Raw genomic sequence first — 14,952 nt, forward strand, 5'->3', positions numbered from 1 at the left:
GGGAGGGAAAGAGAACTACCTGGACGGAGCACTTAGGTTCAGTCTAACAGTTGTTTCTGGATCCCTTCTGTGCTGGGCTTTCTGCTAAATGCTGGTTACTCCAAGTTAAATAAGAAAAAAATCTTCCTTGCTTCCTGAGGGACCGGTAGTTTCCCTAACCCAGGTAGAGGGAGGATCAGTGTAGACTGCCTTGAGGAAATACCTGAGGAGAGCCTGGAAGGATGAATAGGCATAGAAGAAAACATGCTATTGTCTATTTGCTAGCTCAGTTCAATTCCACAAATACATTCTGAAGGCCTCCTGTGTGTTGCGCCTTGTTCCAGGTGCAAGGGCCACAGTGGTGAGCAAGCTGCCACAGTCCCTGCCCTCTGGCTTGGGAATTTAGTTGGGAAGAGTTCTGAACAATGTTAACACCGTGTGAGATGTGCCACAGGAGAGGGATCTGCAAAGCATCTTAGGACAAAGGAGCTCCAATGCCCCAACCCGAATCAAGTCCCAGCGTCTGAATATGGCAAAATTCTTCGCACTGTAACTACATCCCTGCTTTTCGGGCTCATGTACCACCATTCTCCAAAAGCTGGGGACTCAACCATGTGTGTGAATCTGAACAGGCCATTATTCCTGGCATGCAGCTACCTTCTCAGAGATAACTCTCCTTTACACACCCAGCCTTGCCTGAATTCTCCCCTGTGCTACCAGGCTGGTCCTTTGTCTACCTGTCTAGATTGGAAAGGTCCTTAAAGCAGGGACCCAGATGCAGGGCCAAGAGCATCTACTACGGAGTCAGAGAGATGCAGGTGGGCTTTGTCCAGCCACATGCCTTCAAGCCTTAGACCCTCAGCTTCACTGCATATGTAGGTGAACAATTCCTACTCCAGGAAAGTAATAAATACTAGTGGTTAGTTCTTGGCACATAGCAGCTGCTCAAAAATGTTTGCTAAATTGAGTTCTATTAACGTTAAAGTCTCAGGCCAGAGTTTGGACTTTACAAAGGCCCTGGCTGTGAGCTGGAGCTCGGCGGGGTTAATGATCAACTTTGGCAGTTTTCTGTGGCTAAGAATGTGAAATATACACCTTGTTCTTTGCTTTGAAGAGCTGACTGTTGGCTGGGGAAACAGATGGACAAGCTCCCAACAGTTCAGTTCTAAATCCCTAGAGCAGTGGTTCTCAAACTCGAGCAAGCATCAAAATCACCTACAGGCCATCTGTTGAAACAGATTGCTGGCAACACCCCCAGAATTTCTGATTCAGTAGGTCTTGGATGGAGCCTGAGAATTTGAAAGTTTGCATTTCCAACTCGCTTTCAGGTGATGCTGAAGCCTGGTGCTCAGTAAGTGGTACATAATACATTTGTGTTTGAATCCTGGTTCCACTACATCTCTAGTCTTGGCTGATCAAATCACTCTACCTCTCTGTGCTTCATTTGCTACATCTGTGAAATCAGGATAGTAAGCTAATGCAGGTAAATGCTTAAAGCAACACTTGGTACAGTGTTCAACAAACGTTGGTTAACTTTATTTTCTAAAGAAAGTGGGAGGACAAAACTAGGGGTCTAGGTAGCCAGAGAAAATCAAGGGCTAAGTCGCTCTTCTGTGCCGCCTGGCGGGCACAACATCGGTTGACCAGGCCCACACATCTCAGGGTGACGCCCTAGCGCAGCCTCGGGTCTCGAACTCTCCTGCCTTTCTGCTAAACGCGCTCCGCATTCCAGCCCAGAGGCTCCCTACGTCCCGCCGACACTGCGCAGGCGCAGACTTCGCGGTGCGCACACAACGCACATGCGCACTCAGGTGCGCTGGTAAGGCAAAAATGGCGGCGGCGGCAATGCGCGTGGCGGCACCCGGAATCAGGCTCAGTGCTGTAGTGAGAAGTCTCCGGGCCGCGGTGCGCAGCGTGTGCACCCAGCCTGTCTCTGTTAATGAGCGCATCGAGAACAAGCGTCAAGCCGCACTACTGGGAGGAGGGCAGCGCCGCATCGACGCGCAGCATAAGCGAGTGAGTCCTAGGCCAGCCCGCTTCCGGCGGTCGCGGCCTATCACAGCGTGCGCGGCTCGCGGCGTACGGGGCCTCCCAGCCAATCCGCGCGATGCCGCGAGGGGCGGGGCGGAGCCGAGGATGTTCACCTTGTGAACCTGTTGCCTTATACTGGGGCAGGTGAAATCAGGACAAGCACGGTTGTGCTTTGTCACTGTCTGCTTTCCCTTTGGAATTTTAGACGGGTCTGGCTGGGCTCCAGCTGCTTACCAGTTAACAACTATGAACTTTTGGACAAGTTACTCCTTTGGAGTCAATTTATTCTAAATAGAAGATGGTAATAATTCTCCCCTTGTAACCTTACTGGAATAAGACAGTGAAGCAATGATAGGCACTTAATTTAAAAAAAAACCTTGTTCTTCTCATGCCCCATGAAAGAGTGGTGGTAGGTTCTTGCTCCATTATGGAAGCAGGAAAATCAAGGCGTTTGGCAGGGGAAGTTACATGGGCAAACCCACATTCGTCTGGGGTGGCTGTGTGGTGTGCGCAGGGAACTTGTGGAAACTCTGCCCCCCGAATGCCAGCCGAACCTCCTTTAGGGTATCAGCGTTCTTGCTGGGTAGGAAAGACACCTTCGGAAGCAGGTGTTTTTTCCTGGGGGTGCTCAGGTTACTCTGAGAGTTTGGCTGGAGTGAGCAGCTGAGGCACTGCCACCCACTTCCCCGGGGTACTGCGAGGCCCAAATCGGTGACTTGGGACTTGAAACGAGGCTTGCTCATTGCGTCCCGGACACGTGTGAGTCTGGCCTGATGTGCTGGATAGGTTAAATAATCAACCTGGAAGATGCAAAAGTGAAATTTTTAGAGGTGAAGGACACTGAGGCATAAATTTACAGGCGTGGGGGTAGTGGGGTCTTTAGTGAGGACATTTGCACTGGCCCTTTATTAACTCTAATTTGAGTGTTAATTTAGATGTTGTAAATGCCCATTTGACAAGAGCCTGAAGGTGACAGTTCCTTTTTGCCATTTGGGAGTGAGATGTAAATTTGGTTGACAGTGTCTGGTGCCCGGAGTGCTTTTCCTCCCTCCCCTGAGGTCCCTGGGGTGGCAGTGTCTGGGGTGAGGGAATTTTATTATTATTATTTTTTGGCCGCATTGAGCGGCATGCGAGATCTTAGTTGGCATGCGGGATCTTAGTTTCCCAACCAGGGATCGAACGGGTGCCCCCTGCAGTGGAAGCGGGGATTCTTAACCACTGGACCTCCAGGGAAGTTCTGTGAGGGAACTTTAGATTATCCTCTGGAAAGGCCTGTCAGTGCTCCCTGCACTCTTTCTGTTGGGGCCCATGGCTCAATCCCTCCCTGGAACATCATCCCACCCATTTCCAGACGGATCTTACTGGATTTAGATGCAGCCTCCAGAAACTGTTTTTCTTTTGCCAAGGCTGACTTAGTCAGGAGGCTTACTTGGTTTAAATCTCCTACTCCATACCCTTTTACACAATATTTGGACTACTTCCATAGGATAGATTCCCAGAAATGGAATTACTGGGTCGAAAGATACGAATATTTTTAACACTGATATATGTTGCCAAATTGCTTTCTTGAAAACTTATTTTACACAGTAGTGTAGAGGATTACCTTTTTGTTTTAATACCACCTCACTGGCATTGGCTTCCTTCTTAAGGGGAAAATATAGCTAGTTAGAGGTGTTTTTTTTTTTTTTAACAGGGGTCGGGGATAGACAATGGGCCTGGTTATTGGTCTTGGTCTAAGCGCTTGGGAGCCCAAGCAATGGAGGCTCTTGACAGGTTGAGGTCTCCAACCTCACCCCCTCCAAGAACCACTTTTTAACTCCTCTCAAGTGAGCTCTTTAGCACTCTCTGTCCCACTCTTTTTCTACTAAGCCACTCTCTGCTGTGGGGTTGTCTGTGTATCACAGAGTCACTGTCAGGGGTAGGGTCCCTAAGCAGGGCCCCCAATGTAGGAGAAGACCCTGGAGGAGGCAGGAGAAGAACCAGGAAGTGTCCTTGGGGCTGGACCCTAGTGAGGTGAGCTTCTGTGGGGCTCCTTAGAAGAAGCTTGTGAACCTGGGGGTGTAGCCTCAGACCCTTCGTGAAGCCTGCTTTAGTTTTCTATCTCCTGCTTCTGCGTTCTCCTTTTTACTGCTCCTTGGGTCTCCAGTAAATGTTTGTAGAACTCGTTATCTTGTTCCAGGGTCAGGCTCTCCTTACCCCCACTTCTCCTCTCTGCCTTTTCCTCCTACTCCCTTAATTTGCTTCCACAGTTAGTGGCTCCTGGAACAGCCGGTTTGCCCTGATTTCCTTACTGGCTGAATTCTACTGATAACACCTTTCTCTTGGGCAGGTTTATGGAACAGAGGCTTTCACATGGGGTGAAGGCAAAAACTAGTCCTCCTGGCCCTCCGATGAGCACTCCTCGCTTACTGACTTTTGTCTACGATGACATCACTGAGCGATTTTTGTTGCATTTTAGGGAAAGCTAACGGCCAGAGAGCGGATCAGTCTCTTGCTGGACCCCGGCAGTTTTGTTGAGAGCGACATGTTTGTGGAACACAGATGTGCAGATTTTGGAATGGCTGCTGATAAGAATAAGGTATCTGTTCACAGTGGTGGTGCAAGCCTCCAGGTTTCACTTACCAGCTGTGGCCCTGCAGTTCGACACACTAGATTAATGAAGTCCTTTCAGGATACATTGAAACATTTTCAAGCGTGGGGCCCTGGAATTGCAGAAGTGCCTCTTGAGAAGCACTGCTGGGGCCTCCAGGTTCCCCACTCAACTTTGTCTACAGATGAAGGAATGTGGGTGCACTACTCATACCTTGTGCAGGGTGACTCTGGCCCAGCTCCCAGGGCTCCGGTGTGGGTTCACAGTTCTCGCTGGTATAGAATGACAAACTTAGAAGGAGAGTTGAGAATTTTTTTTGATTGTGTTCTGGTCTGCCTAGGCACCAGGGACCCCTAAAGGCTAACCAGTCGCCTCTTTTGACATACTTTAAGTTTATGCCTTGGAGTTTTGGAGGTCAGAGTTACCAACACTTGTTCCTTTAGTTGGGTGTTCTCCATGGTGCACAGAGTTCTTTGGACTCGCTTTTGGTTCATTTATTTTCAAGACTATGATCAAAGATTTGTAACCTTGGCACTAAACTTGCTGGCTCCATTTGAGCCATTATGGGCCACACAGTGACTGTCAGAATTCCAAGCAAAATGACAGGTTTGCCTTTTTAAGGTTTGGGGGTGGGATGTGTGGCTCTGTAGAAGTTGCCATGTTTTGTTATATATTCTCCTTCCTCCTGTGAGCGTTTGGTAGTGGCGTCCCTAGGGGGTCCCCTGATTATTCTGCTTTTGGGAAGGAGGGTGAGGCCCAAGACTACAGTGTTCTGTTGATGAAGCAGTAGCCCAATGCTTGCTGTTGCAGAGCTGAGGGGGGAAGCGGGGATTCCTTCATGTTCTTTATTCATATTGAATTTTAAGGAATTTGGGGTGTAGTTTTTTTTTTTTAGGGGGAGTCTTTCCTTGGGGCATAACTGCGAAATTAATTAAGAGAAGTATTTGGTTTTTTTAACTTTTATTTTTCTATTTTTCTGGTAGTTTCCTGGAGACAGTGTGGTCACTGGACGGGGCCGAATCAATGGAAGATTGGTTTATGTCTTCAGTCAGGTATTTCATACTCTAATTGGCTGAGGTTTCCTCGAGGGCAGAGCCAGGAACAAAATATGTGAGAAGAAAACAGTCCTGGGGAATGAAAACTTGCCCGTAGTTGGGGCAGGTGAGGGAATTACTTTGTTTCTTAGAGCGTATGTCCAGCGTATTACACTTTTATAATGTAATAGGGTGTTTTTAATTAGGGAGAAAGACTCCTTAGTCGGTTTGGGGGAGGATCACAGGGCAGTAGTCATCTAAGAAGTCCCAGGAACCAGGAGTTTATCCAAGTGAGTGAGATTCCTCTTGGCATGTTGGGTGCGTGCCGGGAGGGCAGCCGTGTCCTGGGCAGGTTGTGTGGACCTGAGGGAGTGCAGCGGATGCAGCTTGGGCAGAGGGGATTTTGACTCTCAGAGCCACAGGCCCCTTGAGTTTTAGGCTTTCATGAAAGAGTTCAAACAATTTTTGTTAGGCTGCATCAAGACATACAGTCTCTTCACACGGACACCATAGGATGTATGTAGTAGGCAGAATGTAGTAGGCAGAATAATGGCCTGCAAATATATCCAAATTCTAATCCCTGAAACCCGTGAATATGTAATTTTACCTGACAAAGGGGAATTAAGCTTGCAGATGGAATTAATGTTACTAATCAGTTGACCTTAGAATAGCTTGGGTTATCCAGGTGGGCCCAGTGTAATCACAAGGGCCCTTAAAAGTGGGAGAGAGGCAGAAGGGGAGGTCAGAGTAATGCTATGTGAGAAGGACTTGGTCTGCCGTTGCTGGCTTAGAAGAGGGAGGAAGGGGGTCATGAGGTGAGGAATGTAAATAGATGGTCTCTGGAAGCTGGAAAAGATAAGACAGCAGATTCTCCTCTGGAGCCTCCAGAAAGGAGCATAACCCTGCTAACCTTGATTTTAGGTCACTGAGACTCATGTAGGACTTCTAAATTACAGAACTGTAAGATAATGAATGTGTGTTGTTTCAAGCCACTGAATTTGTGGTAATTTGTTACAGCAGCAGTAGAAAACTAACACAAAGAACATATTGTATACTATTTTTTGTTTGATTTTTTTCTCCACTAAGAGTTGGAAATATGTGTATAATTCTAAATATTTAGTTTCTTTTACAGATCTTAAAGGTATAGAGCTTATTTAGGAACCTAGAATGTTTTCCGTGTTTGAGAGTAAAATAATTATACTTGATCATTTTAAGAGTTATTTAGACAGTACTCATTTGCTAATAGAATTACTTTTAAAATATTTTAAAACTGTGTTCTAAATGGGTCTGCCGAATGCCTAACTAGAAGGGATCATCTCTCTTCTGTAATTTATGAGAGCTAGGCAAAGAATTGTATAGAAGGAACCATTAGTAAGATAGCTAGAACAAAGAAGGCTATTGTGCTTTCTGGGCACAATCTTCCCTTAACTATTAAGGAGATAACAAAAATTCATTGCATTGATGCTTTGGAGCACCTCTTACGCCCGTGGGTTTGGGTGGGAGTGAGGGGGAGGTGGAGATGACTGAGACAGTTCTTGCCCTGGAGAAGCTAATCATTTTGTAGGTAGAATGGGGCAGAACAGGAGTGGCTACAGTTACCGATAGCCGGTGAGAGGTTCTGGGCAAGTGCCATGGGCTCAGGACAAGGGAAGATCACATCCAGATCCAGGAAAGCTTTAGGGAAAATGGGGCATGTGAAGTAGGCCCTGAAGGATACTGCGGGGGAGGAGTGATGGGTCAGCTTTTTTGTAGTGATCCCCCAAATGTTAACATCTGCAGGCATTTTTTTCTGCGGGGAGCTTCTGTTTTTCCAGAGAAGCAGTCGCAGTCTTTTGTGTGATAAATAGGCTTTAGATGTGTTCTGGGGGAGGTGGGTGGGAGGAAGGAAGGGCCAGCAGTGGCTCATCATTCACTGTACAGATTAGGCATCTCACCTGTTTTCAGCCTTGCCTTTGCTGCCTTTTGTGCCTGGGGATTGTGACTCCAGAAGCCCTCTGGTTAAGTTTCTTTAGAGAGTAAACCTCCTTTCTCCTCTCCAGGTGAAGAAGAGGCCCTGTGGGGTCTAACTGCTCCCAACACAGACTTCTGTCAGTCTGCTTTCCACCGCACTTTCTGTAGTTCCTGGGCTGTCCCCTCCTGTGGTTACTCCCTCTGCAGGTGTAAAGGCTTCCATTTGCTCCAAGTCAGATATTCTTGTGCTTTCACTTCCCTCATTTGTTCACTCTCTTCTGCTGTTGTTTCCTCTTCCTTTTTTTGTCCTCATGGGCTGAATGTGTTTTTAATTCCCTACTATCTTTTTGATGGGAGTTTAGGAAGGAGGTCATTCCTGCAAGAAGCTTTTTATATCAGAAGGTAATGAAAATCCAGAAGCAAGAAGAAGCAGTGAGGACTCTGATTCACTTCTTTCACCTCCTTTGTCAAAATAGCAGATATTTCCTAGTAATAGAAATGTCTGTTTGACCTCCACAGAATCTGATTTTTTTGGGTTAATTCTGCCTGAAAAGTTTTCCTTCCCTCAGAGCTACAAGTCATTTTTGTATACAAAGACTAGGTCTTTTGCTCTTCACATTACATGAACTCCTTTTAAGACATTTTATTCACTATTCATTCTATGGAATACTTTATGTCACACTTTTCCCCTAATCTTTTAAACTTCTGAAAATCCTTTAAAAACTTTTATCTATGAATTTTCCATTTCCTCCTCCTTTTGGGTCTTCATCTCTGGCTAGTCACTCCATATTATTTTTTGATTTGTTTTCTTTTTAGGATTTTACAGTTTTTGGAGGCAGCCTGTCCGGAGCACATGCCCAAAAGATCTGCAAAGTAAGTATTTATTTATTTTTTATAAATTTTCTTTTTTAAAAAAAATTTTTATTTTATTTTTGGCTGTGTTGGGTCTTCGTTGCTGCATGCGAGCTTTCTCTAATTGCGGTGAGCAGGGACTACTCTTCGTTGTGGTGCGCGGGCTTCTCAATGTGGTGGCTTCTCTTGTTGCAGAGCGTGGGCTCTAGGCGCACGGGCTTCAGTAGTTGTGGCACATGGGCTCAGTAGTTGTGGCTCACGGTCTCTAGAGCGCAGGCTCAGTAGCTGTGGCACACAGGCTTAGTTGCTCCGCGGCATGTGGGATCTTCCCAGACCAGGGCTCGAACCTGTGTCCCCTGCATTGGCAGGCAGATTCTTAACCACTGCACCACCAGGGAAGCCCCCAAAGTAAGTATTTAATATTGAAAACAAACTCAATACTTTTATCAGTCACATGGGGTGGGGCAGAGGTGTGCAGGATGTGGTGCTGACCTGAAGGTGCCCTCAGTCCAGGGCAGGAGGTCTTAAGATTTTTTGTAGCATGGATCCCTTTGGCAGGCTGGTGAAGCCAGACCCGCATTTTTTATATTTTTTTAAAATTTAAAGTCTTTATTGAATTTGTTACAGTATTGCTTCTGTTTTATGTTTTGGTATTTTGGCATGAGGCATGTGGGATATCAGCTCCCCGACCAGGGATTGAACCTGCACCCCTTGCATTGGAAGGTGAAGTCTTAACCACTGGACTGCTGGGCAAGTCCCTGGACCCTCATTTTTACACATGCATAAAGTAAAATGTAGGATTACAAGAGATTGAAAATTAAAAAATCACATTTGTAATATATATGCTTCCTTATTAATGAATTAAATAACGAGATTTAGCAGTGGATAAACTGCTATAATTTCAAAGTTGGCATGAGTTGAAAACGATATTTCAAAATATCTGCCAGAAAGTGGGACCCACCAGAAAGTGGGAATTTCCTGGTGGTCCAGAGGTTAACTAAGATCCCACATGCCGTGCGGTGTGGCCAAAAAAAAAAAAAAAAGATATTTGCAGCAACTTTAATGTGGCATAAAAATCTGTGGCTTCTATTAATGACAAAGTCACAGGTATTTCTAATACTGCTGTGGTTAATAAAATGTAAAATTTTCCAAGTTCATGGACTCCTTGAAATCTACTCACAGGCTCCTTACAAGCTCTGAGGACCCCAAGTAAAGAACCCATGGTCTAGGTGGAGAATCCAGGTACTAAAAAAGCAGTGCAAGGATTACGTGATGGTGTTTAAAAACTGCTGCTACAGATGAGATGCTCTGGTGGTGAATAAAAGTGTAGATCATATTTGGGGAGTTTTGGAATAAAGGTAGAGTTGACTCTTAGTAGCTGGGCAGGGCTTCCCTGTGTAATGGAATACCTGGCTTCTCGGTGTGGTCCTGTCATGTGTTACTCCTGAGACCTTGGGCCAATCACTAAACTTTTAAACCTTCCTAATTTCCCCTTCTTATTGCCTCTGTTGTGATTGCTAAATGAGATAATGGAAGTGAAAGTGCTTTGTAAATTCTCAAGGACTGTTAGAAATGTTGCTCATTAGGCTGTCAACTACTGACCCACGAGGAAAATCTGTCTTATTAGAAGTAAAAGGCCTGGGCCTGGCCTCCAGTTAATAGATGGGTCCACATTTACTTTCACAAAAATACTGCTTTGCCATTCTGTCTATCAGTTCAAAATATTATTTTGTTCAGGCCCAGGCTGAAAAAATATTACAGCCTGGACCTGAGGCTCTAGAAATGGTTGCCATGAACAGTCTTCGCCCCTGCAAATGGGAAGTGCTTTGGCTCTTGGCTGCTTGGGGGGCTTTAATCAGCGGTTTAAATATCTGATTTTCTGTCTTCCACGAGGTACCCAATCATCATGTGGAATGGAGCCAGCGTTATGGACTCCTGTTTTGAAAAGTACACTCAGAACATTTTCCAGAAAACCACCATGGTGCTTTGTAAATGCTGTTTTTCATAACAGGATCAGTTGTCTCACAAAAGATTTTTCTGCTATCTCAGATCATGGACCAAGCCATGACAGTGGGGGCTCCGGTGATTGGACTGAATGACTCTGGAGGAGCACGGATCCAAGAGGGAGTAGAGTCTTTGGCTGGCTACGCAGACATCTTTCTGGTGAGAAACCGTTAATGGAGAATGGAAGAGTACAGAGAGTTCTCTAAGCTGCGTCCTGGTCAGAGCTTCCCCATCTTACCTCACTGTGTCCTGTGGCTCCTTCCTGTGTCATTGGGGTGGCATGAAGGGTGGATGGAAAGCAAGAGAGATGGGGGTTCCTGGTGGCCTAGTGGTTAGGACTCTGCTGTGGCCCTGGTTCAATCCCTGGTCGGGGGAACTGATAAGGTGGGGAGGGTTATCTTTCTTTTTCTTTCATAGAGGCCACTGATACTTATAGGGGAAAACAAAATTAAAGATTATTCAGAAGGGAAAGTCACCTAAATATTTTTTTTTTCAAAAGCAAGGAGGAGGGAATATAAAAGATTAAAATGAACTGACTTGCTAAAAATTAAGAATTTTATTATTATTATTTTAACTTTACTTTATATCAGAGTATAGTTGATGACCAATGTTATGTTAGTTTCAGATGCACAGCAAAGTGATTCAGTTATACATATACATGTATCTATAGAATTAACAGTTTTTAAAAAAGCAATGTTTTTTGTTTTTTATTTTTTTTTGTTTTGGTTAAGACATTACAAGATCATTATACAAAGTTCAAGCTGTAGTACAAAGAAGAAAGAAATCCCACCATCACCCGAGATCCCACCATTCAGAAGCATTTGGTGAACATCATTTCAGATATCTGCTTTCTTACAGACTAAAAGAGAAAGAAATGAAAAGAAACACAAGCATTAAATGCATTATTTGAAGTAGGAAGTGCATTGTGTAGGAAGTGCATTGTGAGAGTATAGTAAGGGAGGTTGGGGTGAGGGAGAGATACTGCCAGATGTGAACTTGAGAGAAGGGACAGATCAGCATGTCCAGGGAGGGGAGGAAAGAAAGGACAGAGACAGGCAGACATTGTTTCTAATCAGGCCAGCTGTTCTTGCCATCACATCCCCTGGCCTGCAGGCTTATGAGGGTTTTATTCCCTGCCACTGCCCTTTGTGATCAGTCAGAAAAATGTGTGTTTACTTTGTGTACGATACTCTGGTAGTTGTGGGAGTACTTGTGTTCGTTGAGAAGCCACTTTGTAGATCTTAAACCTACTTTTTAATCTTTAAACTTGAGCTCTGGGGATAGCCCACTGGGGAGTAAAGGCACTCCTGTATGTCTTTTACCCACATTCACCAGTTGTTTACATTTTGCCTGTTTGCTCTATCATTTTCTCTCTGTATGCACATATTTGCACGTTATATTTTTCTGAAACATTTGAGAGTAAATTGGAGATTGTGCCTCCTTTATCTCTTAAATCCTTCATTGTATGTTTTCTAAGAACAAGGACATTCTTATATAAACAGAGTACAGTCATTGGGAAACTTCATATTGATTCATCAGTATTATTCTTATTCGTGGTCCTTATTCATATTTCATCAAATGATCCTAATAACGGCCTTTATAGTTATCCCCCCTCCCCGCCCTTCCCCCCCAATCCAGGATTAAGTACTGCCTTTAGTTGTCATATATCTTTAATCTCCTTCAATCTGGAGCATTTTCTCAATTTCTCTGTCTTCTATGACTTTTGATTTTTTTTTAAAACAGCTTTATTGAGGTATAATTTACGAAGCATAAAATCCATCCATTGTAAGCATACATTTCAACGATTTTTAAGAAACTTGTGCAACCATCCCCGCAGTCTACAATTTAGAATGTTTCCCTCCAAAAAGATCCTTCCTGCCTGTTTTCAGTCAATTCCTACCCAGCCCTAGGTAGCCACTGATCAGCTTTCTGCCTCTACAGTTTTTTCATCTCTCTTCACTTAACATAATGTTTCTGAGGTTCATTCATATTGTACTGTGTATCAGTGGTTTGTTTTTATTGCTGAATAATATTATATACATATACCATATTTTGTTTATCCATCCACTAGTTGATGGACATTTGGGTAGTTTTTACATTTTGAATGTCATAAATAATGCTGCTATGGACATTTGTATATAACTCATTGTGTGGACATATGTTTTCATAGCCCTTGAGTAGATTCCTAAGAGTGAAATCGTTGGATCAAATTATTGAACCCAAGTTCTTGTGCCCAATGCACAGTGAAGCCAAACAAATGGAAATGTCGGAGACTGGAGCGGAGAAAAGTTTATTGTAGGGCCAAGCAAAGACCTGAACTCCTCCATGGGTTTCAGGGAAGAGTTTTTAAGGGGAAGGTGAGGGAGGGGAGTAGCAGGGTGTGTGTGTCTGATTGGTTGGTGGTGAGGTAGCAGGGTGGTGTTTCAGGAATCTCAGTCATCAACCTTCCGGTTCCAACCAGTCTGGGGTCCGCATGCTTGTGCTCAGGGGACCTGAGTTCCTGTAGAAGAACTCAGAGATATGTATCAAATTGTTATGCACATCCTCTGAGGAGGAACCAGGCCCAGGCCCCATGCCGCACTATTATTTCTTTCTGCATTCCCTCAATCCCCTAATTAGTAACTATTTGAGTCTGTCCTTTGGAACTCAGGGAAGGTCTAGGAGGCTAAAACCTTTTTCCTACAAACAAGAAATGGGGGACACAGAAAGGCTTTTGTACTTGGGAGGGCCTCACAGGGTCCTGCTCGGTTTCATTGTAAGTTTATGTATAACTTTTTAAGAAACTGCCAAATTTTTTCCCAAAGTGACTGTACCCTTTTATATTACCACAAGCAGTGTAATTGAAGGTTTCAGGTTTTCCCCATCCTTGTTGACACATAGTATTGTCAATCTTTTCCATTATAGCCATTTCAGTGGTAAGTAGTGGTATCTCTCTGTGGTTTTAATTTGCATTTCCCATCTGACTAATCCTGTTGAGTATCTTTTTATGTACATGGTAGTCATTTGTATATCTTCTTTGCTGAAATGTTTGTTCAGATCTTTTGCTCATTTTGTAATTGGATTTTGGGTAAGAGTTCTTTATACATTCAGGATACAAGTCCTCTATCAGATATATGATTTTCAAATATTTTTTACTAGTCTGTGGCTTTTTATTTCTTTTATTTTTTTTTAATTAATTAATTTATCATTTATGTTTGGCCGTGTTGGGTCTTCATTGCTGTGTGTGGTCTTTCTCTAGTTTCAGGGAGTGGGGGCTACTCTTCGTTGCGGTGCGCAGGCTTCTCATTGCGGTGGCTTCTCTTGTTGTGGAGCATGGGCTCTAGGCACGCGGGCTTCAGTAATTGTGGCATGTGTGCTCAGTAGTTGTAGCTCGCGGGCTCTAGAGCACAGGCTTAGTAGTTGTGGCACACGGGCTTAGTTGCTACACGGTGTGTGAGATCTTCCTGGACCAGGGCTTGAACCTGTGTCCCCTGCACTGGCAGGCGGATTCTTAACCACTGCGCCACCAGGGAAGTCCCTGTGGCTTTTTATTTCTTAATGGTGGCGTTTTAAGTGCAAAAGTTTTAAATCTTAAAGTCCAGTTTATCAGTTTTTTTCTTTTGTAGGTCATGCTTTTATTCTCATATAAGAACTGTGCCCAATACAAAGTCATGAAGATTTTGTCTAGTGGTTTTGTTACCAACCAGGGTTCTTGGCCTCCTTAATCAATAGAAATTGGTCAGAGGCCAGACAAGAAATTCAGGCAAGGCTTTATTGGGGCCCCTGCTGCAGCAGGAGGGAGCGAGAACAAACAACAGGTTCCCTTGCTTGCTTGCTCACTGAGGGGGGTGCAGGCGAGCTTTTTCATTACATGGGGTGAGGGTAGGGGTGTGTCTGGGAGTCGGGCTGGAGGGGTGGCTTAGGTGGTCTGCCCACCCTTTAGGTGGTGTTGTGTGCAGGGGGCATGTGCAGTGCCCTGCTTTAGCTCCGGGCTCTTCAAAAGTGGCAGTTGCGTTTTTTGGTCTCTTTGTATCTTTTGTCCAGAATTTGCCCTGATTGCACCTGCATGCAGTTATTTTTAGTCCCATGTAGTTTCCTTGTATTTTGTTGCTCGAGGAGAGGTGTGTCCACGTGCAAGCACTGCAGCACTGCAGCAAAGGGTCCCAGCTCCCAGCCTGTCTCAGTTTTTTTTCATGGGGTTTTATAGGTTTTTGGCCTTATATTAGGTCTGTGATCCCTTTTGAGTTAATTTTTGAGTATGGTGTGAGGTCGGGTCCAAATTCATCCTTGTCCCACCGCCATTAATTGACATGACTATTCTTTCCCTACTGAATGGTCCTGGCACTTTGGTGGAAAGAAAATCAATTGACCATAAATATAAGGGTTTATTTCTGGACTCAGTTTTTTTCCATTGATGTATACGCTTATCCTTACATCAGAAACACACTTTCTTTTCTGATAGTCTTATAATGTGTATGTTGGTACATTTGATTTCCCACAGGTCCCTCAGCCTCTGTTCTTTTTTCCTTTTTT

The 14,952-nt window shown here is 44.5% G+C and overlaps 1 protein-coding gene across 2 annotated transcripts in view; it reads left to right on the top strand.

Annotated features, from left to right (window-relative positions):
* Positions 1 to 1,779: 1,779 nt before the first annotated feature.
* The window catches only part of PCCB (propionyl-CoA carboxylase subunit beta), an 85,585-nt gene continuing 72,412 nt past the window's right edge, over positions 1,780 to 14,952 (top strand). For both annotated transcript variants that reach the window (XM_007170359.3, XM_057545019.1), the window contains exons 1-5: positions 1,780 to 1,995; positions 4,469 to 4,588; positions 5,584 to 5,652; positions 8,401 to 8,457; positions 10,486 to 10,599. In XM_007170359.3, the coding sequence (XP_007170421.1) occupies positions 1,810 to 1,995; positions 4,469 to 4,588; positions 5,584 to 5,652; positions 8,401 to 8,457; positions 10,486 to 10,599 (546 nt within the window). In that variant the 5' untranslated portion in view covers positions 1,780 to 1,809. The remainder of the gene's footprint in view (positions 1,996 to 4,468; positions 4,589 to 5,583; positions 5,653 to 8,400; positions 8,458 to 10,485; positions 10,600 to 14,952) is intronic.

Source organism: Balaenoptera acutorostrata, chromosome 4, assembly GCF_949987535.1.
Source record: "Balaenoptera acutorostrata chromosome 4, mBalAcu1.1, whole genome shotgun sequence".
NCBI classification, from domain to species: domain Eukaryota; kingdom Metazoa; phylum Chordata; class Mammalia; order Artiodactyla; family Balaenopteridae; genus Balaenoptera; species Balaenoptera acutorostrata.